General features: G+C 41.4%; 4 protein-coding genes across 4 annotated transcripts in view; 3 read left to right on the top strand and 1 right to left on the bottom strand.

Moving 5' to 3' along the window:
- The window catches only part of tuft1a (tuftelin 1a), a 17,495-nt gene extending 12,181 nt beyond the window's left edge, over positions 1 to 5,314 (top strand). The window contains exons 3-12 of the mRNA XM_080038898.1: positions 943 to 1,044; positions 1,171 to 1,257; positions 1,452 to 1,502; positions 1,641 to 1,733; positions 2,840 to 2,950; positions 3,162 to 3,385; positions 3,548 to 3,653; positions 3,771 to 3,854; positions 4,076 to 4,170; positions 4,360 to 5,314. Coding sequence (XP_079895024.1) covers positions 943 to 1,044; positions 1,171 to 1,257; positions 1,452 to 1,502; positions 1,641 to 1,733; positions 2,840 to 2,950; positions 3,162 to 3,385; positions 3,548 to 3,653; positions 3,771 to 3,854; positions 4,076 to 4,170; positions 4,360 to 4,432 — 1,026 coding nt within the window. The 3' untranslated portion in view covers positions 4,433 to 5,314. The remainder of the gene's footprint in view (positions 1 to 942; positions 1,045 to 1,170; positions 1,258 to 1,451; positions 1,503 to 1,640; positions 1,734 to 2,839; positions 2,951 to 3,161; positions 3,386 to 3,547; positions 3,654 to 3,770; positions 3,855 to 4,075; positions 4,171 to 4,359) is intronic.
- Positions 5,315 to 5,538: 224 nt separating this feature from the next.
- Positions 5,539 to 8,913, bottom strand: ltap1 (lipid transport auxiliary protein 1). Its single transcript, XM_080038909.1, has 7 exons — positions 8,653 to 8,913; positions 8,099 to 8,200; positions 7,888 to 7,996; positions 7,667 to 7,720; positions 7,398 to 7,564; positions 7,175 to 7,233; positions 5,539 to 7,012 (listed from the first exon to the last, which is right to left on the bottom strand). The coding sequence occupies exons 1-7, from the start codon at positions 8,713 to 8,715 to the stop codon at positions 6,784 to 6,786; spliced, it is 783 nt and encodes a 260-aa protein (XP_079895035.1). The 5' UTR covers positions 8,716 to 8,913; the 3' UTR covers positions 5,539 to 6,783.
- Positions 8,914 to 10,882: 1,969 nt separating this feature from the next.
- On the top strand, positions 10,883 to 17,975 carry LOC307259586 (uncharacterized protein). The gene is made up of 7 exons (XM_080039528.1): positions 10,883 to 10,994; positions 12,084 to 14,739; positions 14,841 to 15,036; positions 15,462 to 15,560; positions 15,654 to 15,903; positions 15,996 to 16,112; positions 17,422 to 17,975. Exons 2-7 carry the CDS (start codon positions 12,338 to 12,340, stop codon positions 17,583 to 17,585), a joined length of 3,228 nt encoding a protein of 1,075 aa, XP_079895654.1. The 5' UTR covers positions 10,883 to 10,994; positions 12,084 to 12,337; the 3' UTR covers positions 17,586 to 17,975.
- Positions 17,976 to 19,785: 1,810 nt separating this feature from the next.
- Positions 19,786 to 24,490, top strand: aqp10a (aquaporin 10a; the record flags this gene model as incomplete). Its single annotated transcript, XM_080039582.1, has 6 exons — positions 19,786 to 19,869; positions 21,231 to 21,357; positions 21,980 to 22,117; positions 22,660 to 22,778; positions 22,886 to 23,103; positions 24,268 to 24,490. 6 exons carry the CDS (start codon positions 19,786 to 19,788, stop codon positions 24,488 to 24,490), a joined length of 909 nt encoding a protein of 302 aa, XP_079895708.1.
- Positions 24,491 to 25,995: the final 1,505 nt, after the last annotated feature.

Raw genomic sequence — 25,995 nt, 5'->3', positions numbered from 1 at the left:
CTGCTACTGATAACTTATAGGTTATAACTTGTACTGTAACACCAGCGCAGAAAAACAGACCTAGAGATGAGAGGAGAGTAGCGATGGTCAAGTTGCTTGGAATAACATTCATCTGTGTTTTAAATACATGGTATGGATACTTGAGTGCAAAGTATCTGGTTTAAGATATGCTATTACAATAAAATGTCAAATGCAGTAGATAGTACACACTGGAATTTCTAGTTAGACATGAGAAAGAATTGTCAGCGATATCTTTATGAAGAGAAGAAAAAACAGCAGAGCTTTTTTCTGTGGTGGTGAAATGAAGGTGCCCATCGTTCAGGCCATATTCGGATGTGAAAGTTCCTCGGTAGATAATCTTCTTAATGCTCCTTAGGAATTAGCTCCGGGCTACCGTGCACTTGCTCACGCAGGCATCACCCCAGCCTTATACGCACAAACTGTATCGGGACACTTACCCCTTCAAAAACATACCATAGCTGCCACCAGTTTCTTCATTACTGTGCTCCACACACAACGCCACCCAAAACGTCTCAAGAGTAGCACAGCACAGTTGCGCAAGGCAGCACCAGATGTTTATGGGTTGTTCTCCATAGTGAGTATTGCTAAATGTCTGAGCCTGCTGATTGTTGACACCTGCTGTCAGTCTTGACAAACACAGCAATTATTCACACAGGACAAGACTGAGTTAGTCCAGAGGGTCTATTCTTGATGCATACCGTGTGTCCTGGAAACATTACATCATTGTATCATTGCAATATTATATAATCATACACTTGCTCCAACTCCTCCTGCATCGTTAGCAAAACACATTGACTTGACAGTAATTTGCCTCTGATTGTTTGGAAACGCATCACACCCATCCACCCATTCTTACTTGACACGCAACAATAGCCATGCACGCACCATTGTTAACTCACTCTGCCCTTTTCTTATTTCCAGCCCATTGGACGTGCGTTTGCGCTTGTGCAGCCGGCCAGCAACCGGACGTGTCTGACCCCTGAACCGGTCAAATCTACAGAGGAGCAGGTGGAGGTCATCAAGGTGGGTGTGGCAAAATGGCGGTTACTTCTGAAGTAAATAAATGGTGTGTGAGAATTTTTTTTTTTTTTTCGTGATCACGTTGTCATTGTCGTTTTAACATTGGTGTCTCGCCCTGCCCTGCTGAAGGTTTATTTAGAGGCCCGCAAACAGGACAGCCACCAACAGCAGCAGAGCCTGAAGATGCTGTCAGATGAAGTTTCACAGATACAGGAGGTCAGTCTTTTGCAAGTTCAATGTACTGTAGCAATAAACACAAGATAACACTGCAGGCTCTGGATTATCTAACAATTTGCATGTTTTGCAAAAGGATTTTTTTTTAATCATTTGCTTGATCCTTAAATAAACATTATATAAAATATATGATACTATCTCAGTAACTTACAAAATGTCTTTATTTTTTCACACAGGTAAGGTACTCCCTGAAGACACTGAGGGAGCATATGGCAGCCAAAAACAAGGTAGGGCTATTTCCATCTGTCCTGCCCTCACCATTGTTAACCTTTCATCCTGTGTGTGCTCAATGGAATTTCCTCCATCTCTTTCATCTCCATCTTTCACTCTTTTTCCGTGCTGACTTCCTTTTCTTCTCCGTCCAGACGCACTCAAACGTGTGGAAAGTCAGCATTCCCTTCAAAAAGAGCACCTCGCCGCCAGCGCCCAGAGCAGAAGCTAAAGTGGACAACACACAGGTGAGCGGCCTCCTCACGTGCATTTACAGCAATGCACATATCAAATCTCTTGTGCACATCATAGAGCCCTGCCAGTGTTTCCCTCTGGACAATGTGTGTTTTGTGCGATGCCTGTAACGTGATCACCTCAGAAGGGGGGGAGGGGGGTGGAGTTAAAAAACAGATACAAAGATGTCATGTAAAAACAAACAAATGAACATTTTCAAATGACCACAAGAGAGTAGATTATAGCACCCTGGGGTGTGTGTTAAAATGTGTGAGAGATCACTTCCAGCACACACTGTTCCCCTCTCTGCGTGTGTTACTGAGTTCAGGGCCCTCCTTCATTGTTCCCAGCATTCCAAAGATGCCTCTCGTTTAATAGTTTCTCCCGTTTAGCGATGCATTTTCAGCAGCCACTACTGCTATATCTGCATGTCAGTAATGCTTATTGTGTACAAACAACCGAGTCAACACCACTGCGGTTGGTTTTAATTGTTTTAACACCCTGTGGCTGACTCCCAAGAGCGCCGCAAACGATAGGAGGCAAGCGCTGGTAACGATCCAACTGCTCCAGTGACGCACGCAGACACACCCGTTTTATTTATGAAGGCCAATCCCACTGAGCTCCAACTAAATGAAAACAAGATTTGATATGACATCATTTATAGGAGTATCTATCCAAAGTACTGGGACATTGTTTTCAAGCCATTACTGTGTATAATACATTCATTGTTACAACATTAAATCATACTAGATTTAACGCAGATCGCTTTTTTGACAATAAATTGACAAAATGACGGAATGTCAAAGTGAAAACAGACTACTACAAAGTGAGATTGATGCATTCGAAAAAATCAAATAAATACTTCAGCACACGTTTTCACCCCCCAAGCCAAGTCAGTATTTATCAGACACACCTTTGGCAGCAATTACAGCCTAGGCTTGCTAGCGGTTCTGCACATCTGGACATTTTTTTTACCTGAAAATCAGGTCAGGTCGGGTTGCATATGGATTGTCCGTGAACAGCTATTTTCAAGTTCCATCCATCTGGACTCGGACTCTGCTACATCTGTATATCATAGTATCCACAATGCTAATCTAGACTGTATTATTTTCTCTATTAGGATGCAGAGGAAGAAGCAGAGAGAACCAAGCTGAGGGAGGTCAGCAAACGCTTGTATGCCCAGCTTCAGGAAGCAGAAAAGAAGCATCAAGAGGAGAAAGAAAGGCTGCAGGTAACACACACACACACACACACACACACACACACACACACACACACACACACACACACACACAGACACACACAGACACACACAGACACACACACACACACACACACACACACACACACACACACACACACACACACACACACACACACACACACACACACACACACACACACACACTAAAAAAACTAAATCAGCTCTTTTTCAACCAAAGGCTGAAGGCAGCAGGCTGAAGGAGCATCTGAGTGACCAACATGAGAAGTTGAAGAGCACAGAAGAAGCCAGCGAGAGGAAAGACCAGCGCATAGACGAGCTGCAGAGGCTGCTGGGAGGGATGGAGCACGAGAGCGCCAGCCTGCGCGAGGCCATCCGCAACCGCGAGGAGGAACTGCGCGAACTGCGCAAGATCAGAGAGGACGGCCAGAAAGGAGACCAAAGGTTAGCTTAACGTCACACACACATACAACACACACACACACACACACACACACACACACACACACACACACATTATACACGCAAACAGAACCAATAGATTCAATAGACTTTGCGGTAAAATCTCAAGTTGTGTGTTCTAACTCTCTGTGTGTTTATTTTTAGGACTGAGCATTTGGAGAAGGAGGTGGCCATCCTCAAGGAGAAGATCCACCATCTGGACGACATGCTGAAGTGTCAGCAAAGGAAAGTCAGACACATGATTGAACAGGTGAGACGAGCATGAGCACATTATTACATCCCCCGTGTTCATATTTGCCCAGGAGAGTTTGCTCACTGTTTGACTGTGTGTATGTGTGTGTTTGTGTGTGTGTTTGCTCATCTGCAGCTCCAGAACTCTCGCATGGTTATCCAGGAGAGGGACCGTGTGATCAAAGAGCTGGAGGAGAAAGTGGCTTTCTTGGAGGCTGAGGTGAGAACGGCTTTGTGCATGGCAATTCAGTGGAATTAAGAATAAAAAGGTTGAGGTTAAGTGTAGAGAAGGAAGCAGATGCAACTCAGCCTGATATCTACATAGAGAGTAAGGACATATGAACGAGATGGAGACATCACACAACCATTGTCTGTTTGTTTGTTGGCCACGTGAATTGTAGTTATGTAAACTGACACCTGAGCCCTCTCTTGTATGTGCAGAACCGAGAGATGCACGATCAGATGGACTACTTTCTGGGAGGACAAAGGTCAAATTCTTACCTTTCATCAGAGCGCAACCCCCAGATCGTCTACAGGTAATTATTGTGCCCTTTTTCATTTTTTTCCTCCTGCGAAGGCTTGATAATGGCAGCAAATGGGCCAAGTCCCACAGGTCCTTTTTTATTGCTCAGGTATAGGTGTACCAAAATAAAAAAAATTACGTACTTTCAACAAAAATCACAAAATATAATATAATCATTAATTTATTCCTCTTGTCCCTTCAGTAAACCAATCAAGCTGACCAACTCATCTAACAAACCGCTCCCTTTCATCAAAGTCATTGAGATCAAGTCATGAAGCGACTGTGCTGAAGACTGATACGGTATTTGTAGAGAAGGGAAAAGAGAACCACCAAAACATTTCCAGTGTCGACTGAGACCAAACAGCATCACACCTGATTGCGTGAATATTTTATTATGGGAATGTTAGAGCCGAGCTTCCTGGAATTGCTACTACTACTGTACATCGAAGCTAACACTAAAGCGCTTAAACGAGTGAAACTCTTGACAGAAAAACTGCGCGTTGAAGGGCTTTATGTCTCTGCATATGCATGATGAGTGAGGGTGTATGTCGGCTTGAATGTAGACACATCAAGCGTACTGTTTTCAGCTAATATGCATTTAAGGTTTTACATGTAATACTGCATTTTGTTTATGCAAGTGTGTCCCTGTCCCTGCCCTGTGTAGGTCACTTTTTTAACCTTATTGGTGTTGTTATATGGAAACAGAACTATTGAGCAGATGTAGCAAACTAAGCTAAAAGCTTCATGTTAAAATCACTGACCTTGTACTCATCAGTCACTCATCCATGACTGTGTTCACTCTGCTCAGTGAATGGTATGAATGCTTTCAACGTGTAAATACTGACTGTAGCCTTTACAAAGCTAACAACCTGTGATTGAAATAAATAAAATAAAAAACAATATGGCACTTAGTGAAACAATGAAGAAGCAGAAAGACAAATTACAACATATACTGTACATGTTGAAGAGGATATTTGAAGACATTGCGTCATAGAAGGTGTCATTAGCCTATGTATTTCTTGTAAAGCATTTCAGTTCGCTCCAAGTAATGTGTGTAACAGTCACAATGTTTTGTATATAAAATGAATGAATGTGATGTGTTGACTCTTGCCTAACAACTCTCTCCTTTGTATGTATTTATATTAATAAAAACTCTACACAGATTGTTTGATAGATTTTTTTATGAAGTACATTCTTTTATCTCATCTGTGCTTGTAGTTTTCCAGATATAAATGATTGATGCTTTGTTTGACTTCTGACTGGAATCAAGCAACACAAAGAAAAGTAGATTTCTAAGTGGGGAGCACCCTCTGCTGGACACTACATATACACACAGAATAAATCCCTATGTTGTGCTGACCACATTCAAGAACACTGCACAATGATTCGACAGTATGTCACTGCTTTATTTGGATGGCAACTAGTACAATACGCACCACAGAAAATAAAATCACCCTGGCATTTCAAAAATGCCTCCCTGGGAAACCTGAATACCAAATGAAACATATAGTTCAGACATCTGGGGGCCAGTCTACCTCTAAAAAAAAGGAGACATCCCCTGATGCAATACCTCACATTTAGAATGTGTTAATGCACAGGAATACTGTTAAATTACATTGCACAAAAAGAACAGATTAAATCACATAATCATCAAAATTCATTAAATCAAGTATGGCATCTGTAAAACAGTCATTTAAGGCTCAAATTATACAGGAAAGTGAACAGCACAGTCGTTCACAGACGTAAACACAAGGGACATTAACAGTGTTGTTTTTTTTCTCAGTGCGAGGCAAACCATTAACGTTGTTTTTTTTTCTCAACAAACATTGTTAACAATTAGCATGTTCAAAAATACAGTTCGGTTAATTGTAACAAGTCTGCATAGGCCTTTACATTGTGCAATAAATACTGATTGTCTTGTGCTATTGCATATAGCCCCATAGCTCTGCTTCCGTTTTGGTCAAATCAACCCTACTCACTATAGGTATGGTCTAGAGCTACAACGATTAATCACCGAATCGATTATTAAAATAATCGCCAACTATTTTGATAATCGATTAATCGTTTCGAGTAATTTTTTAATAAAAAAATCTCAATTCTCTGATTTCAGCTTCTCAAATTGTGAATATTTTCTGGTTTCTTTTATCCTATTATGACAGTAAACTGAAATATCAGTGTGTTTTGGACATAAAAATACATTTAAGGAAGTCAACATGGGCTTTGGAAAATTGATCAACATTTTTCACCATTTTCTGACATTTTACGGGCCAAAACACTAATCGATTAATCGAAAAAACAATCGACAGATTAATTGATTATCAAAATAATCGTTAGGTGCAGCCCTAGAATGGTCATTTTCCGACCTAATTAAAGCACTCTGTACTGTACATGCATTAACACAGGATATGAGCATAAGCAACACTTAGGTCAAGCACATTGGGTCAAGTCGTCTGATATGCACTTTCTTGAAGGCAATAGGTGTTAGTCCATCGAGGAGGTGTCTTGATCAATCCACTCTAAACTAATGTGGCGACATGTGACCCGTCTAACTTTCCGTAGGCACTTTCATCAGCGGCAGCACTACCATGCCCTTGACCTTTCTGTTGGACGGGCGTCATGTAGAGTATCAGAAGGAGCTGTCCAGTGTGTTGTAGTTGTCTTTGAAGCTCTTGAGCTCCAGAAAGTGTCTGGGCCGCTTGCTGCGCTGCTGCATGGTGGATGTGAGGTAGGTTGTCTGGGTCGGGGGGGAGGAAGAGGAGCTTGCGGGCTCCGTGGTGCTGGTCAGGTCTTTGGCTGCAGACTGGTGGTGATGGCTTGGAGAGTTGTTGCTGCTGCTGTTGTTGTGAGACTTGACACTGGAAAGAAAAAACAATGAGGGGAAGAACTGATGTTTTTTTTTTTTTTTTTTTTTTTAAATCGGTGCGTGATTAACATTTCGTAACTGGATTAGCGTCAACAAAACAAAGGAATGCTGTAACGAGGGGGCGACGCTGTGAGGAAAGGTTTAGTTTACTCACACTGAGGCTAGTTCAGTTAGAGCTTCTTGGTATTTTAAAAATTCTGCTTCGCCAAAATCCTACGGACAAAAAAAGAAGGGAACCAAAGAACATGACGTCAGTAGATCATCGTTTCATGCAATATACAGCAGGATTATCTGTATGGTAAAAACTAAAATTATAAGGTTAATAATAAATAAAGCCTAGTCCGTGTATGATTTTATCTTAGATTTTAGACACAAACCTCTGCGCCATGCCGTGCTTTATTGTACCCGTCCAACACCGTGTCTATGAGGGAGCTCAGGCCGTCTCTAAACAAGCAGTGTGAACTTCGGAGCTGTAGAAGCCATGTTCGAAGTCTTTTACCCGTCACAGCGCTGGGCGTCCCACCCAGCTCCCGGAAAGGGAGATCTATTGACAAACAGTACAGGTGCTATTGTAAAAGCAGGGAGGGATTCTAAAGTTTTTCATAATGATGACAGCAAACTAAAATCAGTGACAGCCAGAGCTTACCAGTGTCTCTGACTGCATCCAGGGCTCTCATCCTGTACAGGTAGGCATAGGTGCCTGCAACACACATAAACAGATTCAGCTGTACACTGGTGTATACACTGTGTGTGTGTGTGTGTGTGTGTGTGTGTGTGTGTGTGTGTGTGTGTGTGTGGGTGTGGGTGTGTGTGTGTGTGTGTGTGTGTGTGTGTGCGTGTGCGTGTGCGTGTGTGTGTGTGTCTCACCAGACTGTTCTCTCTTCTTTAGCCGGTCATCATCTGGGCACAGCAGACGAGGCTCAAAGTGGATTTTCTGAACTAGGCACAGTTTGGCTTCAATTTCTTGTCTAAGCTCCTGCAGTGCACACAGACAAGAAATCAGACAGCTTTTATGCAATAGTTAGTGTGTGAAACATCTGCATCACACTTCTAGTTCATCATAGTGTCTGTGTGTTACCTTGGGAGCATTGTGGCCAAGGGGAACATGAGGCCCTCTCCGAGACTTCATGGCAAATCTCATAATTTGTCTTTTGACAAAGATGAACAGTAAAACAAACACCTAGAGGAAAATCAAAAGTGTGTTTATCTAAGTGTAGTCAACAGGATTAACAGAACAAAATAATACAAAATAAAAATAAAGAAGCAAAAATGTTTTTGCACACATTTTTGTTTCCTTTTTTTAAATGTTAGAACATAGTGAATCTTTGTTAAAGCATTAGCAACGTTTACTGATAGAGAATGCAGGCATAAAACACAGAAAACATGTTCTTATTTTTAGATTGATTTATTTTAGACTTTTAGGCTCTTTTAAACAATTAGTTTTTAATGATATGTAACTGATTTACATATAGGATATTACAATATGTATATACACTTTTTAAACTGTTAGGTAACAATATAGGCTACTGTAACTGTTTGTGGGCTCTTGAGGTTTTTAACATTTACATAGTTGCCATCGTGAATTGTAGCCCTTAGTCAAATTCGTCTTGCTACAAAGTGAAACAGACTCACCAGACTCCCGTAGGCCATTACAAGCACCACATTGACGCTCGAGAGAAGAGAGTCACTCCGCATTTTGAAACGTTTCCCCTGACCTAACGCTGAATAAACCACGGTTCAAAGTAGGCCTACATCCAACAGTCGACACACGGTTTCGTCAAAGTGCTCGCTTTTTTTGTAACAAATGAAGCTGACTTTAAGCGACACAAATACGACGAGGAAGTCAAAGTTAAGTAAAGTTAAGTGCTTAGTTGTTACATTTCGCCGCCTGGTTTGTTGACTTCCGCGGTGGTCACGTGACAGCTAGGGGGAGTGGTTGCCGTAAGGTCTGACGTTACGCCTGCCTCTCCTGCCACCTGCTGTCGAAGGTGACTTCACCACGACCCAGCCCAACAAACAACACACCAACAAAGGAACACGAACGTTAAGGAGACGCCTCGCGGACAGAATATGAAGGCCAGTGAATCCTGTCATTTTCAAGCACCAACAGTCACATGAAAACAAAGATAGGCTACTAAGTCGCTCATTAAGCCTACCCTTTTTTCACATTACTGTTCATTTTGTGTTGCTTAAATGCTACATTGCCTGTAGACTATTTATATCCACTGTGACCTACAGATGAAATACCATATTCTGCCCTTTCTCGCAATCACTTGTCCTGCAGCCTAAAGCATGAATTTAAAGAACCAGCGTGTCTGTGTGAGCCAGACATTGATTTGCATCCATTCTGCAGATACACACAGAGTACCATTCTTCTGTCATGGGACAAGGGTGGGTGTCTGTGTGGAGTCTTACTGGAGCTATTTAACCCTACTCACAGACTTATCTCTGTCCTGAGATGACCATGCAACCTAGCAGCCCTCTGACTGTACAGCTTTTCATTGATTGGATGATTAGTATATCCTAAGACTTGGCAGGTCATTGCTTCTACCTCAGTTAACTGGATTTTGACAGACACACAGTCACATTAAGACGTCTCCTGTTTAGCTTTGCAGCGTACTGATGTGGTGACCACAGTTTCCTATTTCTCAACGGAAGACAATAGCAGGTGCATGCAAAAAAGCAGAATGAAGAACGTGAGCCTCTACATAAGCATGTAAGTAGCCTACTTGTATTTTGTAATTATTTTGTTTTATTGTTCTATCTTGCTTCATGTGCATCAATGTCTCAAAGGCTGTTTGTAAAGCTTCCCACTCTGCAGAATCCAGTCTTCCCACAAACAATACTTCTTTTTCTTCTTCCGTTTCTTCTGTGCAATCAGCCATTCCAGATTCTCTCCCCCCTTCAGTCCACATACATTACAATCCCACAACATGATTCTCAACATGTGTGTCTGTAATGGGGCCCTGTTTTGTTGAACATATGTCACTTGAGAGGTGTACTTTCTAACAATATTTATATCTGCTGGTATTTCTGGGACTTCATGAGCTCTTTGTGGTCTCTGGTCCCACTTAAAGGTTTGCCCTGTTATTATGTATTTTGATACCTGCTCAACCCAGATTATAAGACTCAGGTTTGCCTAAGGTGGAGCCTGTGTTGGGAAATGTCATTCTTGTTCTGGTTCACACAATTATCTGAACTGTATCTCCTCTCCCTTGAGCTACGAAGTGCTGATGTCAGACGGAGTTTTAATTTTGGACAGGGTGTGTGTGTGTGTGTGTGTGTGTGTGTGTGTGTGTGTGTGTGTGTGTGTGTGTGTGTGTGTGTGTGTGTGTGTGTGTGTGTGTGTGTGTGTGTGTGTGTGTGTGTGTGTGTGTGTGTGTGTGTGTGTGTGTGTGTGTGTGTGTGTGTGTGTGTGTGTGTGTGTGTGTGTGTGTGTGTGTGTGTGTGTGTGTGTGTGTGTGTGTGTGTGTGTGTGTGTGTGTGTGTGTGTGTGTGTGTGTGTGTGTGTGTGTGTGTGTGTGTGTGTGTGTGTGTGTGTGTGTGTGTGTGTGTGTGTGTGTGTGTGTGTGTGTGTGTGTGTGAGAGAGAGTGCATGTGTGCGTGTGAGTCTGTCTGTGTGTGCACTCCCTGCTGAGCTGTTTAGTGGGTGTCACATTGAGCTGTAGTCAGGAATGCTACCCTGTGAGAAGAGGAAAAGAGGGAGAAAACAACAATGGGAGGGGGAGGAGAGCGTGAAAGAGAGCGAGAGAGAGGGAAGGAGAAAAAGGAAGAGAGAGAGGACTAGAGGATAAACCAGTGCAGCAGGTTTGCGTCACTGCACACAGTCCATCATGCAAAGCTCATGGCAAGAGACGAAGACGGAGAGAGAGAGGAGTCAGGAGCTGATGTCATTGCAGAGCGCAGCCTTCATTATGAACCTGTGAATGCACATTGCTCTAGGACAAAAGAAACAGAAGTAACTCTTAGAGCAGGTAAGCTATGTTTGTGAACGGGTGAGTGGATTGATAAGCTAATATGTGACTTTGAGTAAGTAGATTTGTACTTTATGGGCTGATTTCTGGGTGCGCTTGTGTGTCTTTCTAGCTGTTCGTCAACATTTAAAGTAAACTGTGCAGTGTTGCCCCGGTAACACAGATGGGAGCTTGTGTGACCTGGCAGAACAGGTGTTTCTGTAAACCGACACTTAGAATCACCTGCCCTGGGAAGCACCACAGAGACTTACTTGCTGGTTGTTACCAACACTTCATAAAATGATACAGGCATTGCTTATCCAGCTCCCTTATCTCGTTTTATTTGTACAGTAAATCAACAGTGTTCTTTATTGTCAATAGAGATGATTCAATTCTAATTCCGGCTTGAATAATGATCAAAGTTTTTTATTTTTTATTATTCACTAGCCCATTGACAATGCCTGTTGTGTATGGCTTTAAACTCAGATATCCCTGATGAGCCATTTTTCATCTTTCACTCAGCAGGCTGTATGTAAATCGAAGTGACTTTGTCCTCGTCTTTATCTGGTTGAATCATTTGAATCAATTGTGACACATGGTGTCATTCTTTGACTATGATACCGATACGTGCCACACACAGACTGATTGTGGCCTTTGTTTTTTTGTGGTGGATTGTTGTGAGGTGAGTATTTCCAGTTTTTGTTTCAGGTTCAGCTGACGCTGACAGGCAGTCCTGAGTATGTTGCTTGTGTAAACAGCATTATGATGTGTGTGTGTAGAACAGAGAGCATTATTTGAGTCCCACACTGTTCTGTGAATGGGCTCATTAAGTCAGTGTGTGGGGAACATTAGGAGGGCAGGGACGTCTTGTGTCAAAATAACATAACTGACGGGAGTTTGTAGTGATTATATTGTAGTCGTTTTGGTTATATGGCTCTTGTGCTCTAGCTATCCCATTTTTATTTATTTTGCCCATTTCACAACTTCACCCTTCACTGTCCACCACATGCTTCTCTGTAACATGGTGTGTTCACTGTCCTTAACCACTCTACCACATTCCAGCCCGATCTGTACTGAGGTTGGAAATTTGTTCATTTTTATGCTTGGCAGGAAATGGCAGCTGTTCGCTGAAGAGGTTCTGGGGAACTGAAGACTCCAAGGGACATAAAATCAGGCAGAGGGACTTGGAGAAGTCTGACTAGAAGACGGTGAATCGTCAGGGTCACTGAAATATCAAAATGTTTGGGACTGTAATTGTACCACTGTTTTACTGTTTTTTTAAGCAGAGCTTCCAGACCCTAAAGTCTAAAAGACAGTTGCTTGCAGTCGCTTAAATATCAAGTTCAATCTACCACTCTCAGACAATGGACTTGTCTTTGCTCCCTACTCCGGCGAGTGAGTACAACGAGCAGAGGACAGGAGCGAACTTCACTGTCCGCTCAGCAAACTCTCCCTCTTACAGTCTCACTCGCAGGCCAGGTGTTAGGAAACCCAGGGTTGTTTTAGAGGAGAAGAGTGAGGGAGCTGAGGAACTTGGAAAAAGGGAGAGATACGGGACAGAGATTGGCCCAAATGGTCCTAACTCAGAGGAAGATGAAAAAATCCTTGGTCATCAGCATGACACAGCCGTGAAAACCATCACAGATTTCGGCACGGACAGAAGTGGAAACCCTGCATCTGAAATCCTGAGCCGAGCTGAGGGGACGCCTTCGGAGCTGAGGGGACGTCTTCTTGCAAGTAGAAGCAAGAGTCTAGATTGGAGAACAGGGGAGAGGAACCCGGATCGGGGCACAAGGGCCGACATGTTCACGCAGTCAACCAAAATAATAAGTGACATCATCGAACAGGCTGGAGGCTTGGATGAAAGAAGGACGGGAGTTGAAGATGTGAGGGACAGGGTGATGTCTTCAATGAAGGTGTATAGGAGTCCAGTGAGTCCAACCAGTGAGACTTTGAACAAGGTCAGTAGGGGGCATTCTCTCCCCTCCAAATTGAGGTCTGAGTCTGGACAAGGTTCTGGTGCCAGAGGGACAGCTACTTCACTCGGGTCTAAAGGAGGTCAGAGTATACTGGAGCGGATAGAGAAACTCTACGGGTCCAATTGCAAAGAACCAACCACAGGGGGGACCTTCCCCAGGCGCTCCTCATCAGAGGAGGGGAGCCCCTTTAGTCCAGTGCAGAGCATGAAATCCCTCAATTGGACAAAAAAGGACGCTTTGAGTTCTGAAAGTACCCTTTCCCCAGGGACAAGCAGGACCAGAGAAAGAATTTCAGGGGGACATTGGCAAGGACAGATCCCGGTGAGAAATCCAGAAGACGGGGGACTTAGCTCGGGCAGTGGTTTAGAAGATGTTTGCACTATGTCTCTGGATAGAGCGAGGACCAGGTGCACTCTAGCAGCTCAAATAAGATCTGTAAGGGACGCGGAAGGAATTACTGAAACCGCTCAGATAAATGATTTCTCGGAGGAGGAGGAGAGATCCGGTTCTTTGAGAGATTTGTCTGAATTAAATGAGATGAGCGGGAGCGGAAGTAAATATCAGGGCAGGTTAGACCACGGAGAGGAAAGGGGCTACATGAATGGGACATTTAGAGACAGAACTGGGTGGCTTGGAGAGCAGGAAATAGAGGCAGACGATGGAGCAAATGATCAAATGAAGGGTAGCACCAGTGATGAAGATGTGTTCAAGTCAAATCCGCAGAAAAGCACACTAGAAGCAACAGAGAAGAAGAAAGGCCTCCCCTCTGCAGCCAGTGTGAGAAAAAAGATCAGTCAGTTTGAGGCTCTGTCACAAAGAACCCAGGGTTTGGCTACGGGACAGATCCTGATGCCAAGGCGGGCCCTCTCTGTACCAACACAACTCAGCAGGGTTCGTGATGGAGGGAAAATAAGTGGGTCAACAAAAGTCTTACGAGAGAAAGAGGAAGGGGAGGCATGTGATCAAACTGAGGAGAAAGTGAAAGAAGCAGGAAAGAAGCTGGGGTCAGAAAGGTCTTTATCGGTGGACGAGGTTGGACTAAGATTAGGGAGGAAAGAGAGGGAGGCCAATGATTTGGTTAAAAATGAAAGAAAAGAAATTGGGGAAAATTGTGCTGAAGACTTTGATAAATACTCCAGACTCAAGAGTACACTAGAAATCCCACCACATGGAGGAGCTCAAAGACAGCATAGAAACTACAACATAGATGAGACAGATTTCTACAAAGTCTCAAGCCCCAACGAGGCAAGCGAGAGACCCCCATTCTCACCAGCGTCCAACTCCAGTGACACTCCTGCTGGCGTGGAGAAAAAAACCTCCTCTTGGGTTACTTCACCTGATGAAGACATGACTCCAATAAACACTCCCAACCACTTACCATTTCTATCGCCTACCCCCCGACCGGAAAACACAGCTACCTTTGCGGATGGCGAAAATGACATGGATTCTGTTTTCATACAAGCTGCCGAAACTCCAGAACGAGATTCGTCACCTCTCCCCAGTCCCTTCGCCACTTCGTACCACGGCAACTTCCCTGATCTCCTCTCTCCGGATATCAACACAGCCCATGCAAAGGAAAAGCTGTTTGACATGGACGCCTGGGTAGCCGGCTTGAAGCCAAAGATGAAGGCCTGGAATAATGATGCATATGATTATGATGATGACGATGATGATGATGCAAGTACACAAAGGGATGAGGATTCAAACTATGATTCAGATTCGGGAGAGTCTTCGGTGACCATCACCAGTAACATGAGCCAGTCGGATCGCAAAAGCTTCTGTGTCAGGTGGGTACTTCTTTTATTTTTTTCTTCTAATAGATATTTCTCATAACAATTGATCAGCTTTTTACTCTCAAAACCCCCATCCTCCCTCCCTGCCCCTCCAGTCTTTCAGATCTGTGTAACTTTGCTGGAGTTGACTATGAGTCAGAGAATGACAGTGATGAGTGGCAGTCTTCAGGCAGGAGGACTGCCTCTCTGAGCTCAGACATGTCGGCCCTCTCCTATGTGTCGGTGCTGCCCAGTGAGGAGCTTGACCGGCTGCTGGAGGATGTGAGGAGCCTGGGGGACAACACTCTGCAGGTAAAAACAGCTGGACATCACTGGTTTTTTTTACATGCTTTGCTGTTACTTTTCAGCCCCCTTTCCTCTCTCAGCATAAATCTGACTCTAATTTATTAAAGCATTTCCTCTGCTTATGATATTACTATGAAAGCCACTTAAAGATGGATTCAGCGATTCCTGGAGAACGCTTGTTGTCAATTTCACTTTTTTGTCAATATGTTGTGTGGGCTGCCTTCACCCTAGGCTCTGTAAACTGGTATGGTTGTGTATTAACACAACTGAGGCTACACAGTATATACAGGTAGTGGATTGTGAGGAGATATTCATTGATTTTGAAAGAAAGTGATTTTGACATCAAGTATTCTACAAGATCGCTGACCCCCCCAAGTCACAAAGTGTAACTACATCTTCGTTTTCATCCCCTCTACCTTCCCTCTTTGCAGGACTATAACGATGTGCAGGTGGTGGTTCTCCACAAGGAGGTGGCAGTGGGACTGGGCTTCAGTTTGGCAGGAGGCGTGGACCAGAACAAGCCAATCACCGTAAATAAATATCTCCAATCTCCTGAAAAAATATTTAAAAAATGCAAAGGCTTTAGCCTCTTCATTTGTCTCTCGATGTTTTCTTTTTTTCAGGTTCACAAAGTGTTTCCCTTGGGTGTTGCAGCCCGGGAAGGCTCCATACAGGAAGGGGACCAGGTATTGTCCATTAATGGCACAGCACTGTGTGGCTATGCCCACTGGGAGGCCCTGAGGATCCTGAGAAGAGCAAAGACTCGGGACATGGGAGTGGTGGTCGTGAAGAGAGGAGGGTCAAGCATTGTCTGTAAGGGAGGAGCACAGACAAGTAACCAGGGACCAACACACATTCAGTCCACTGAGACAGGTGAGAAGTCATATACTTTACCAGAGGCCTGAGAAGACAGCCTAAATAAACAGCCATTTAAAGTAGTTTCTTCTTTGGCTGCTCTCTCCCAGGTCAGCGTGTGTGCGTGCGTCTGGAGAAGAACAGCAGGGATCTGGGCTTCAGCCTGGAGGGAGGTGTAGGCTCCAGTCTGGAGAACAAACCGCTCACCGTGCAGAAGATCTTCCTGGGTAAAAAAACAATGCTCAGTTGTTATCATTGGGTGATCTTGTTTGCCATCAACGTTCTAATTCATCCCAAATTGGTGTTGGACCTCACACTCATTGCAACAAAGGCAAACTCAACTGATTTTGTATCCTCAATAGTATGAGTGGAAAGTTTTGAGAATTGCCTAAATATGATCCTACCAAAATCGCCATTATGCCAATGAGATGGGAATGACTCACTTTTTCATAAAAGCATATAGTGATTTAACATGTACGTATATTAACAAAAAAATATTGCTTACTTCTCCTTTAATGAACAAAATTATTATAAGATTCTCCACAATGTTCATGCAGTATACAACATTTTAAAATAACACCAAGATGCTCCAATACTGTGATTTAATTTCCCGCAACATCATTGAATTCACCCTTTACTATTCACCTTAGCAGTTTCTGATGTATCATTGTAATCCATGACCATGAACACACAGGGGTAGACATCACCTGCTATGTGTTGTAATGTTTGGTTCAGGAGTTATGATGCATAATTTGGGATGGCTCCATATTTGCAAATGCTCCGGGGCCCCAAACTGTACAAGTATACCAAGCTGCATGCTTTTATTACAAAGTGAGTAATTCCCATCATAATGGCACATCAATCAGAAAGAGCAGTTATAATAGGATCATATTTAGGCAATTTTGTAAAATTTCCACTCGTGCTACTCCTTTACACATTTTCCCTCATTCAGGACACATTGAGGATACAAAGTCAGTTGAGTTTGCTTTTGTTGCAATTGGTGTGAGGTTGACCCTCATTTTTGCGTAAAATGCCTGGACTATCAGGACTTCATGCTGAGTATTCAAACCCCTCTACACGTGACTCAGAAAACCATGTTTATGGGTTATGGATCACAGTCATGTTGACATACAGTATATCTAAACTATATATACTGTATTTAGAAAAATATATTTAAAGCACATAATTGTCTAAAATATTTAGACAATTATTTCCTTTAATCAGAGCCTAAAACCATGAAAAAGCCCCAGACCAAAAGTATGTATGAGTAATATAAAGACAGGTGTCAGTTTTACTTCTCTTTCTATTTGCTTTCTAATAAAGTAAAATCTAGTTATCTAGTAAATCTAGTTTGCTGCCAAATAAAATACTGAAAGAAATGAATTGTAAAGTCAAGAGACATAATGTGACTGTTGGTTGTTTTTTTAACCCAGTTTTAAGAAAAAGACACCCATTTAGTTCCTGGAGATTTGATAAAATATGTTCTAAACATGCATGGTCATTAAAGCCCTTTATTGAATGTACTTTCCCCTTCAGGAGGTCCTGCTGACAAGGTGTTTCCCGGTGATGAGGTGGTGGAGATTGAAGGTGTGAGCATGGTGGGGATGAGACGCCTGGAGGCCTGGACTCTGATCAGAAGACTGCCCTCTGGGCCTGTGGACGTGGTACTACGTCGCCTTCCAAGCAATCTGGAAAAATGAGGATTGTTGAGTTCAGTGACTGATGATGGACAAGAACCTAAAAATCTGTCCATCAGAGACAGCATTGTTTAACGTGACATGAATTAAGTGAGCATTTCGGACCCATTGTCATACAAAAAATTCAGCCATTTATTTTTTATAGATCATCATAACAGTCCTAAAGAAAATATAATATTAAAGACCAGATCAATTCTACAGGATTACATTTACCTCAAGGACTGAGATATGTATCTACCAGCCACGATGAAAGTGCACTGACAGTGACGGCTCATACATGTACCAAGTCGACCCAACCTGAACCTTTGTAACAGATATTTGGTCAGTGAAAAGCATCAAAGTTGCACCTGTAGATGGAAACACATGTTGTTATATATTGTAAATAGAAGATAACTGCATATATAGTTTATATTGGTTTTTTAATAAATCCTAATTTTCACGTAATGTTTTTTTATTCTTATGTTCAGCAGAGGGAGATAGTGTGATATTCTATTATCCTTTTATCAGTTTGCCCTGGGGTGAAGGTGACCACAAAACAGTGATACTTGTCAAAAGTAGATATGATAAGATAATGCCTCCTGCTGTAGATACAGCTTTTGCCATCTCCACAACACATGTCAAGGTTTATTTTACGGAGAGATGGTCATCACTTACATATTCCTATAATCTCAGTTTTAATCTCAATTTTCTGATGAAATAGCAGCAAAAAAAATGTTTAAGACAGAAATCAAAGCATTTCCCCAGTGAGAACGAAGGCTGGATTTGACAAGTCAAATTATCTGCTTTATCTTCTTTGATGTCAACCCATTTCACTGTGCAACAGTGATGGGCCACTCAGAAAATTATCAGCAATTATATATTTATTATACAAAGTAATTATTTGTGATACATAATCCATCCAGAGTCCAGAGTTCAATGAGAGGACTTATAGTGACATCTTGCTTGCTGATGATAAGTGGTAATCCCTATCAACCATGTTGCCTAACGCTCACAGAGACACGTTTCATCACACGACTCCTAATATCTTTTGTAAATGTGCTTTTTTACTTCTTTGAGTTATTTCCTTATCAATATAACTCTTATTGTTAGTCAAATATTGATATATTAAATAGAGTCACTAAGACTATTTGAAGTAAGATTTATTGGATAGGAATAGTTGCAGTCAGATTTATGGAGGATTGTGATAAAGTAGAATGGTTACGGTTTACGGTTTGCTTAGGAAAACAATTGCAAACAGATTTTAATTTGAATTGTGAATGTGTAATAAGTTCTTATATTTGACAAGAACCAGTATACCTCAATACAATTGTGTGAAGGAAGTACAGGAAGTGTAAGCCTATTACAGCCTGGCTTTAACCCGATCAAGCCCATCTGGAGAATGGGACACCCATTTATGTTTTTATGTTACTTTATCAATTCCTGCCTGTGCCAATTATCAATTTTTGAGGCTGTTATGAGCTCATTGTTGCCGTCAGCTCCACCGGACACCTCGCAGATTGTATTGATTAGATGTGTTACACAGCTAATCAGTACTGGTTCTTTAATAAAGAATACACACTTTATACAAACAATTATATACAGACCCATAATCAAATATGCACCGTCCTCTACGGCCACTAAAACTCCTAGAATACACTGGAACCTCATTAATAACCACAGAGACCATACTACATTAACCCCCTAGAATCTTTGTAAATGGCCCTACACTTCATATATGGCCCCCATAATCTCCTAAAGCACCTATAACATTACTCAAACCTCCTTAATTAATTAAGCTTAAATATAAGTAAAGTGAAACCAGACATTAAGTCGCTGAGTAAACCTCGACCCAGGTTTTTCCTTTAATTTGTCACTTGTCTGTTGGTTTCTGCTCTATATAATCTACTGTATATTCAGTTGTTTATTGCCCTCTGCCACTGCTCAACACATAATCTCTTTATGGCCTCTGTTCTTATAAGTAGCGGCTGCTGCAAATTATGCTCTATTCACCAGCCAATCCTGAGTTGTGTCAACACCCCAATAAATGACCAATACTGTTTGGCCAGCTGTGTAGTAAGAGAAGGCAGATAAGTGGACAGCTTTGACAGGTCTCTCAGATGCTCAGGTGGAAGTTCTGACATATAACCTTTTTGCAGAATCAGCACTGACAACTACTTCACTTAAACCATCAGTGTGAGATGAGAAGAAGGATTTAGCTGCAGCAATGTTGAAGCCACGTGTTCTGAGAGTGAGGAATGCCCTGGTGCGAGAGTGCATGGCTGAGTTCTTGGGAACTTTCATCCTGCTGGTAAGTGACACACAATAAAATTAAAGTGAAAAACCCCAAATAGTGTACACAGGAAAGCAGACAGATTTTTTAAAATTATTTTCTAAACGTAGTTTTTTTAGATGTAGACTGACTTCATTTACAAGATTAGTTTTTGATCTTTCTTTGCATTTACCATGTTACTTTTCAATTTGATTTATTTGGATTTTTTTTAATTTTTTTTTAATTTTATATAAAGGACATGTTAAACAGGTTGTTTATTATGTCCTTAAATTTCAGGTTAATAATATTGTTTGAAACAAATCTCTTGCACAATTCATACACAGATGCAATTAAAAGTGCTTTACAGAATAAAAAAAAAATAGGTCATTGCAAAAACAAACAGAAACTTTTGAAATGTTACTGCAATTAAAAGTATGCAAAAATATAAAAAATAAAAAACGTTTAAGTAAGAAGATAAAAAAAAACAATACAGATAAGATACATAAATAGAAATAAAAAAGTTACATCAGGCAATACATATAGACGTATAGGTTATTTAAAAAGCCGTGTTGAACAGTAATGTTTTAAGACCAGATTTAAAAGATTGTGAAGTGGTAGCCGACCTCAGCATTTCTGGAAGCTTATTCCAGGCACGAGGGGCATAACAACGAAAAGCTGCTTAACAAGGGCAATATTACAACATCATGTTTTATTGTTTTTTTATATATATATATAAAGGAAAGTCTCATGTATACAACACATTAATTAACTTCTGAACATAATTTAGCCACCATAAAATATCAAAAATTAATTAATTGACACGATCTTGGTTGAATTTTACCGATTGTCCATAAAGGCCTTCAACCTGGCATCAGTTCACTGGCATCTCTTTCATTCCACCAAAAGCTTTAATTGCCTTTATCCTTATGATGCAATGCCTTGCTTTAATGTTACTTCAACCTGTAATTATACAGTCACAACAATTACACATACTTATTTACAGCCCATCATCGGAAAAAGCCTCACTGAAGTTATGGTTTTAATGAGATATGACGTTTGTTTAGTTATCCTCTCAGTGGGGTTCAGGGTCATATTGTTTATTTTATGGCCACGTAGATAAGAAATGGAATGTATTTTCATTACAAAGGTCATGAGGGGGATGGAATTAATTACATCTTAACGACCCCAAATAAGCCTGTCATAACTGATAAGTTTGTACTGTAGTTTTTTTTTTACCTATAAATGATTAATCATTCAACAAAATGTACAAATGTCCTCTCTATATGTTCTTGTCATAGAAGGCAAGCTTTTGGTTCTCCTGAAGTTGACACTAGATTTCATACCTTATTGGCCGACCGTTGTCTCTCTCTCACTCTATCCCTCTTTTCTTTGTCGTGAAGCTCTTCGGCTGCTCTGCTGCCGCGCAGGTGAAGACAAGCAGAGAGACTAAAGGCCAGTTTCTATCGGTCAACATGGCCTTCTCTGTGGGAGTGATGTCAGCGATGTATCTCACCAAGGGCATCACAGGTAACAAACAAACAAACAAACCGCCTAATGTCCAAGTGTCCCTGAGCATGACACCAAACCCTAAATGTCTCCTGATAGTTAGCCAGCACCCTGCATGGGTAGCTGCTACTATCGGTGTATGAATATGTGCTCCAGTTGTAAGTCGCTTTGGATGAAAGCGTCTGCTAAATGACATGTAATGTAAAGAAACAAACAAAAACAAAACATAATAACTCTAAAAAGGAAAACAGACTATTCACAATGTGTGATCTTTTAACTATAAGAAAAATATCACAATCTCAACTGCATCCTTGAAAAGATAAATAGTAGAACACAGCATCAGAATTCAGTTTGCTTCCTCACACTCTGAGTTATGGCTTCTCCATTACTGCAGTCATCCACTGATCTCAGCAATCTAGATTTATTACAGTAGTAGTTGGCGCTCTCTGCAAAGAGGCCTTGTCCAGCTTATGAGGGACTGTTATCTACCGCCCGGGACACAACAATTCTTTACAGCTGACACACTATATGGCTCCAAGTAATCTGAGATTTCATTACCTTCCAATGTCTCTCGCTGTAATTCACTTGTATCTGTCTCTGTACTGCCTTCCTGTATTGCCCCATCTCCTTTCTTTGTCTGTAGGTGCTCACCTGAACCCAGCGGTGACTCTAAGTTTCTGTGCTTTAGGCCAGGCGCAATGGGGAAGGCTGGTGCCCTACTGCCTCTCCCAGCTACTGGGGGCCTATGTGGCATCGGGACTTGTCTACCTGGTGTACTATGGTTTGTCTTTATTTTTTTCTTTAAAGATAATTTTTGTTGGCATTTTCTAGCTTTATTTGATAGTATGGAGAGAAACAGAGTTGAAATGAAGAGACAGAGAGAGGGGGATGACACTCAGTAAAGGTCCACGGGTCGGATTTACACCACTGCGACAAGGACTCAGTCCACATGGTATGCGCTCTATCCACTACGCCACTCCAGCGCCCCTATGGTTTTTCTTACTTAGACGTTAAACACTTATCGCTGAAATGTACAGACATGTGCCAACGTTGGGGGCAAAGACATGAATAAGTGAGTGGAGAAACATAACAAATCCTAAAGACCAATTGGAAAGAGAAGACACTAAAGGGTTTGATTATGAAAATTACTGTATGTGAATCAATAGCTATGGCCTTCACAGTCCATAAACAGTAGATGTCAACCCCATTGCAACACCCATGGAGTATTAAGTTGTTCTGTAGGCTAACTGTGGAGAACTTTTTTTCAGTTGCAAGTCTGTTTTGTTTTGGTTGTTTGCCTCATTCCCTCTGTTTCTGTCTCAGATGCTATAATGGAGTTCAGTGGAGGAGTATTGACTGTGTATGGCCCAAATGAGACCGCGTCTATTTTTGCCACATATCCCTCAGAGTACATCACTTTGGGCAGAAGTTTCCTTGACCAGGTCAGTTGGAGGAGGATTCATCTAAACTTAAATCACTACTGTATCATCTGTTACTTTTTGTTGAACTCGTAATTGCTGCATTTTTGTGCTTACACACTTCTCATCAGGTAGTGGGCACTGGCATGCTGATGTTGTGCATCCTGTCTTTGGGAGAAAAGAGGAACACGCCCGCTCCCCCTGAGCTGATTCCTGCTATAGTAGCAGTGATCGTCCTGGGCATCTCCATGTCAATGTCAGGTAACTGTGGCGCAGCAATAAATCCTGCTAGGGACCTGGGGCCACGCCTCTTCACATTGACTGCAGGCTGGGGCACTGAAGTATTCACGTAAGCATCTTATCTTCCATATACTAAATTGCATATACACATCATTAAACATTTTGACAGGCAGACAACTTAAGAATGCACATGTCGTATTAAACATTGTGAAGGTGTCACTGATGAGGAAGCTACACAATTCATGAAAGATGGCATTTTATGAAGAAGATTGTTGGCCATCCTTACAGGTCGTAGGCCTTGTGTATCTCAGAATATCACTGATGTCATAGGAGATCAGGCAAAACTGTAGTCTGCAGGACCAAAGGAACATGAGGTGTCAGCTGATTACTGAACATCTGATTATGACTCCATGCTGGATATAATTTTATAATCCTATATCTTTTAGCTGTTAAAAACTCTTTGTTCCTGATCTAATGTAGTTAAAGCTGTATTCAATAGTCAATAACACTAGGGGGCAGAATAACTCCAACACATGCTGGCTAATTCATGACCCTGACAAAAATCTCTTATGAGTAAAGTGTCAGGAAATAATTGTGAATAACGTATTTACACATACAGCATGTTTCTGGCAATCTCACAGATACAAGTTTATAGTGGAGTTAGTGATTCTGGAGAACCCTTGATGTCAAAACCAATTTTGTCAAAATCAGTGGATATCTCCTGTGTGTGCGCTGAAAAATAAATCTGGTGTTAATACACAGCCTAGGCTCTGTAAACTGGTATGTAAACAAAGGGTATGTTAACAAAGGGGGTCCACCATAGCTAGCAACATACTGGTTTACAGAGCGTAGGCTGTGGATTAGCACTGGATTTACTTTCAACGCACACACTATATGTACAGGTAACCAATTGTGAGGAGATATTCACTGTTTGACTGACCTGAATCAAGGCAGGTGGGGAACAATGGGTTAATCTGAGTTTCTGCCTGTGGATAATGCCCTGCAACGAATATCAAACCATGGGCCCTGAAACCAAAACACTGAATTAAAAGAGACAAAAAAGTATCTCTCTAGGTGCAGTGTTTGGAAACCTCTTGTTTGGTTTGTCACTATTTCTAATAACACATTTCCGTATCAAATCAATATAAAATAAAAATTTGATAAATTAATCAAAAGAAGGCACATCTCAGTGGCTGAATAATATACACTTGGCAAACAAAGAAACTCTCATCTAGATTCCTTTCTGATGTTGATCTGGGTGTCTGCTCTCCAGGTGTTACAACTACTGGTTCTGGGTACCGCTGGTGGCACCACCTATTGGAGGGGTTCTAGGTTCTCTCATGTATTTGGTCTTCATTGAGTGGCAGCTGCCTGACCCAGACCCCCCTCAGAGCCAGACCTCCACTCTCTGCACCATCAGTGACAAAGTCAAGCTGCATAGCACCACATGGGACAATGGAGCAGAGTTAAAGGAGTTAAAGTCTTCATATTTTTAAGTGTTACTCTTTTGGCGGAAATGTGTCCCACAAATTGTTGTAAATTATGTTTAAGAAGCCGAAGGGACTTTGTATGTTTATCTGCTGTCGATACACAAACAGATGTTATGATCCAACAGCAAGAATATCTTATGATATTCTAATATCTCTAATGTATTGTATACTCTGTAGTGAGCTTCTACTCACAGCCAGTAGACACGAAGGCAGCTGAAAGAGATATTGATTGTGTGATAATGTTGTTTACATTGATGTCTGTATTCTTTCAGATATTGAATTATTCTTGGTAAGTTATATTACTGACTTGTATTTACTTTTTATGACATGCCATAATGAAAATAAAGCACATGATGAGTTGATGTAATGAAACTTAGCTCCGAAAAATAAAAATCAGTGTCACTCTTGATAACATACGATTGTACCATTTGATTCACAAGAAATACAGTGTTATACAGAAATGTCAAAGAACCTGAGTAAATGTCTTCTTGAGATTAGTAAAAGGTTAAAAAGGGTTTCATTTATGTATTTTTGTGAGCATCTTTTTCTTTCTGAAAATGTTTAATGTTGTTATCTTTTCCACACTCAGGTGACAGAGGGAAACCATTTAGTTATTTCACCCTGGTAGCCATGTGTGTGTCTTTGTCGTTAGAAATCCATTGGGATTTTTTTTCCTCAACCCTATGAGGGTCATTTCGGGGACCCACTTTAGAAAATACAGGTTTCCGAGATCTGGAGGGCTACATTATGGTTATGTGAGTCCTTTTCATCAGTGTTTTAGATTGCTTTGGTCTCTTGGGTCCATCTGGAACACACTCAAGAGAAGATTGCAAAAATAGGTTGATTGCGGAGTAATGATGTAGTTTGAACCTTTGAGGCATGTTCACAAAGGTCGCCTCAACACCGTTTTTTTATTTGGTGGCCTGTGACATTGACAATGTCACAAACTACGCGTGATATTAATTCACAGGCATGACAAGAAAAAAAGAGCAGAAAAGGACAGGTAATCAAAATCAATGTTATTTAGTAACATACAATTTTTATTAATTTATTCTTTGAACCTTATACATGTTTTGATCCGTCACACTTCATTGCAGTATTCCCAACATCATTCAGATGAAGTTCCTGGAAATGATGATAGTTGACAGCCCACAATTGCACCAAATTGGCCGATAAGTAGATAAGTGGGCTTTTCTTCTCCTGATATGATGTGCCAAAATGTCCATGGAGGGTTTTTTTTTTAATCACTTACCCCTCAATGTTCTTGGCATGCATCTTTTAAACACTTTTTTGACACAACATTTCAAGATTCTTCTTGATCCAAACAATAACCAAAGGGACACAGTTCAATAAACACATGACCTCACAGATGCTATCCCATATATTTTTTATAACATATATGTTTGCAATAAAATTATTGAATCCATGGATGCAGTGTGGGTTCCCATAGTGATGACACCATCGTGTTTGCATTATGTGTTGGGCATATCATATTGCAGATGTTGCGACCT

The sequence above is a fragment of the Ammodytes marinus genome (genome assembly GCF_949987685.1).
Source record: "Ammodytes marinus genome assembly, chromosome: 13".
Lineage (NCBI taxonomy): Eukaryota > Metazoa > Chordata > Actinopteri > Uranoscopiformes > Ammodytidae > Ammodytes > Ammodytes marinus.
This window is presented reverse-complemented; position numbering and strand designations above follow the sequence as displayed.

Bases quoted from the DNA above. Each gene is read 5' to 3' on its own strand.
- ltap1 (XM_080038909.1), bottom strand. From the start codon at position 8,715: ATGCGGAGTGACTCTCTTCTCTCGAGCGTCAATGTGGTGCTTGTAATG. The intron at 8,201-8,652 runs GTGAGTCTGTTT...ATTTTCCTCTAG, and splicing joins TAATGGCCTACGGGAGTCTG to GTGTTTGTTTTACTGTTCAT. The intron at 7,997-8,098 runs GTAACACACAGA...TGTGCACTGCAG, and splicing joins TTGGCCACAATGCTCCCAAG to GAGCTTAGACAAGAAATTGA.
- LOC307259586 (XM_080039528.1), top strand. From the start codon at position 12,338: ATGGACTTGTCTTTGCTCCCTACTCCGGCGAGTGAGTACAACGAGCAG. The intron at 14,740-14,840 runs GTGGGTACTTCT...CTGCCCCTCCAG, and splicing joins CGCAAAAGCTTCTGTGTCAG to TCTTTCAGATCTGTGTAACT. The intron at 16,113-17,421 runs GTAAAAAAACAA...TTTCCCCTTCAG, and splicing joins CGTGCAGAAGATCTTCCTGG to GAGGTCCTGCTGACAAGGTG.